Here is a 2,500-nt window from a genome sequence, read left to right on the forward strand (position 1 = left end):
CATCTATTCCTATACTGATTTTATCTCTTATTCTATCCTCTATTTTTTATTATTATCATTATTAATTCCTAATACGTACGTAACTACAGGTATACCGCTCCCGACGGCACTGAAGTCCATGTCAAGTTCGTCGCCGACGAGAACGGCTTCCAGCCCCAGTCCGACCTCCTGCCCGTGGCTCCCGAGTTCCCCCACCCGATCCCTCAGTTCGTCCTCGACCAGATCGCCTTCGCCGCCGAGGAGGACGCCGCCCGCGCCGCTGAGGAAGATTCCGACGAAGTTGCCGCCCCATCCACTCTCTATGGCCGCCCCAATTAAGATGTGATGCGATGTTGTATTTATTCTATCTATAAACAAAATAGAATTTTTATCACTAATTTTCGCGTTTTGTATACCATTTCCATAGTCAATATTATTCACTGTCCCATGTGTAACCACACAGTATATATGTGTGTGCGTGTGTGTAAGCGTGCATGGATAGATAGACGTAGAGAGATATTTGTTGCTATATTTGTTGGTTTATTTGGTATATTGCTCCAGACAAATAGGGAAATATTTGCCCACAAGTGTACATGTGTATGTCATTATATATGTATGTATACACACATGTATATTGATATATAGCCATATATATTTATATATAAATATATATGATTGTGTTCACAAATATATATATATATATATACATATATATATACATATATATATATATATATATATATATATATATATATATATATGTATATATATATATATATATATATATATATATATATATATATATATATATATATATATATATATATATATATATATATATATATATATATATATGAGTATGCGTATATATGTGTGTTTGTGTGTTCATGTTGAATATATGAGTGTGTGCGTGTCTTTATGCTTATATATATGTGTGTATGTATGTGTGACGGAAATGTTTAGTGTTAAATCCATTTAAGTAAAAAAGACCGAAGTTAATTCAAGCCAACTGATAATTACTTAAACGGATAATGAACGTTTGAATTACAAAACATAGTTTGATATAATATGAGAAAGAAGCAGAAGTCAGTTCTGAAAAAGTGCATTTTAATATCTAGTCTACGAGACATTAACATCCCCAATAGATTAACGTAAAACTATCATGCGTTTAGCATATGCGATGAAAATTGTACAATATAGTGGATATTGTATGCTCCGTTGTATAGATATGTCAGATGGACAACTAGTGCATTCTTTCCATGAAATTGTAAATCGTGATACAAGTGCAGAATTGTGATGAAAGTTTGCTAGCTATATTTTCCATAGAAAGGTAGTTATCGGTTGAATAATGCGCCAGATATACTTTGCTAATAAAGTTTGTTAGAATACTAAATGACATATCTTCGAATGTATTTTGTTGTTAAAAACGAAAGACAACAAAAACAAAGTAGTCCAGTAGAGGTTATTTTTATAGCAAAGGTTGCAGATGAACTATAATCAATACTTTACACTCCTCTTCTCTACCTGTCTATCTCTCACCTCGTTCCCCACCCTTTTATCTCCCTATTTTGTTCGCGTTCCCTTTCTCCTTCCCTTTCTTTCTTTTTTTCTTTCCCAACATATGTATTTATTTGTGTATATAGATAAATAGCATGATTGATATCTATGTATATATATATATATATATATATATATATATATATATATATATATATATATATATATATATATATATATATATATATATATATATATATACTCTATATGCACTCAAATACACACAATGGACACATACACCCACACGAATTCACACGCACACATACACGCAAACACACACAAACACATATATGTATATATATATATATATATATATATATATATATATATATATATATATATATATATATATATATATATATATATGTATATATATACATATATACAAATATAGATGTGCGTCTGTGCGTGCGTTTATGTGTTCTTGCAGCATGTTGCATCTACAGGTAGTCAACTGCACTTATCGCCATATCCACGCTTTGTCGAAATGCAATGGTTAGCAAAGACGAATTTCGCGAGCAAGTATTGTTTTCTGAATGAGCGCGTCTGATACATGTTACTATATCACAAACAAAAGGAGGTTCAGTCTTACCATAATATCCGACAGCGGGGTTTGGAAATTTCATCCAGGAGACCAGGGGATGCAAATTTAGTTCATAATTAGGTCCTTCTTAGATGTATGTATGTTTTTGTTACACATAAAGCGGACATGCACATTAAAACAAATTACAAAATAGGTCTATTGCTGAGAATGATTCTGTTTGCGAATGTAAAATGGTTGCTGAAATGTGACCATAAGAATTTCTTTTTCTTCTTATTCTTATTCTATTTCATACAGTTTAAAAGCATATGGGTGATCCAAAAGTTATACTGTATCTTTCAAGATATGGGCCATGAATTAATTGACGCTGTTATATCAAAAATAAAAAAAAAAAAATAAAAATAACATTATTTATATTATGAC

General features: G+C 31.3%; 2 protein-coding genes across 2 annotated transcripts in view; both read left to right on the forward strand.

The window, feature by feature from the left end:
* Positions 1–324, forward strand: part of LOC138863847 (cuticle protein AMP1A-like) — an 893-nt gene extending 569 nt beyond the window's left edge. The window contains exon 3 of the mRNA XM_070129359.1: positions 90–324. Coding sequence (XP_069985460.1) covers positions 90–318 — 229 coding nt within the window. The 3' untranslated portion in view covers positions 319–324. The remainder of the gene's footprint in view (positions 1–89) is intronic.
* The window catches only part of LOC113830179 (cuticle protein AMP1A-like), a 122,797-nt gene that overhangs the window by 61,514 nt on the left and 58,783 nt on the right, over positions 1–2,500 (forward strand). The gene's annotated exons all lie outside the window — the stretch shown is intronic.

Source organism: Penaeus vannamei, chromosome 13, assembly GCF_042767895.1.
Source record: "Penaeus vannamei isolate JL-2024 chromosome 13, ASM4276789v1, whole genome shotgun sequence".
NCBI classification, from domain to species: Eukaryota; Metazoa; Arthropoda; class Malacostraca; order Decapoda; family Penaeidae; genus Penaeus; species Penaeus vannamei.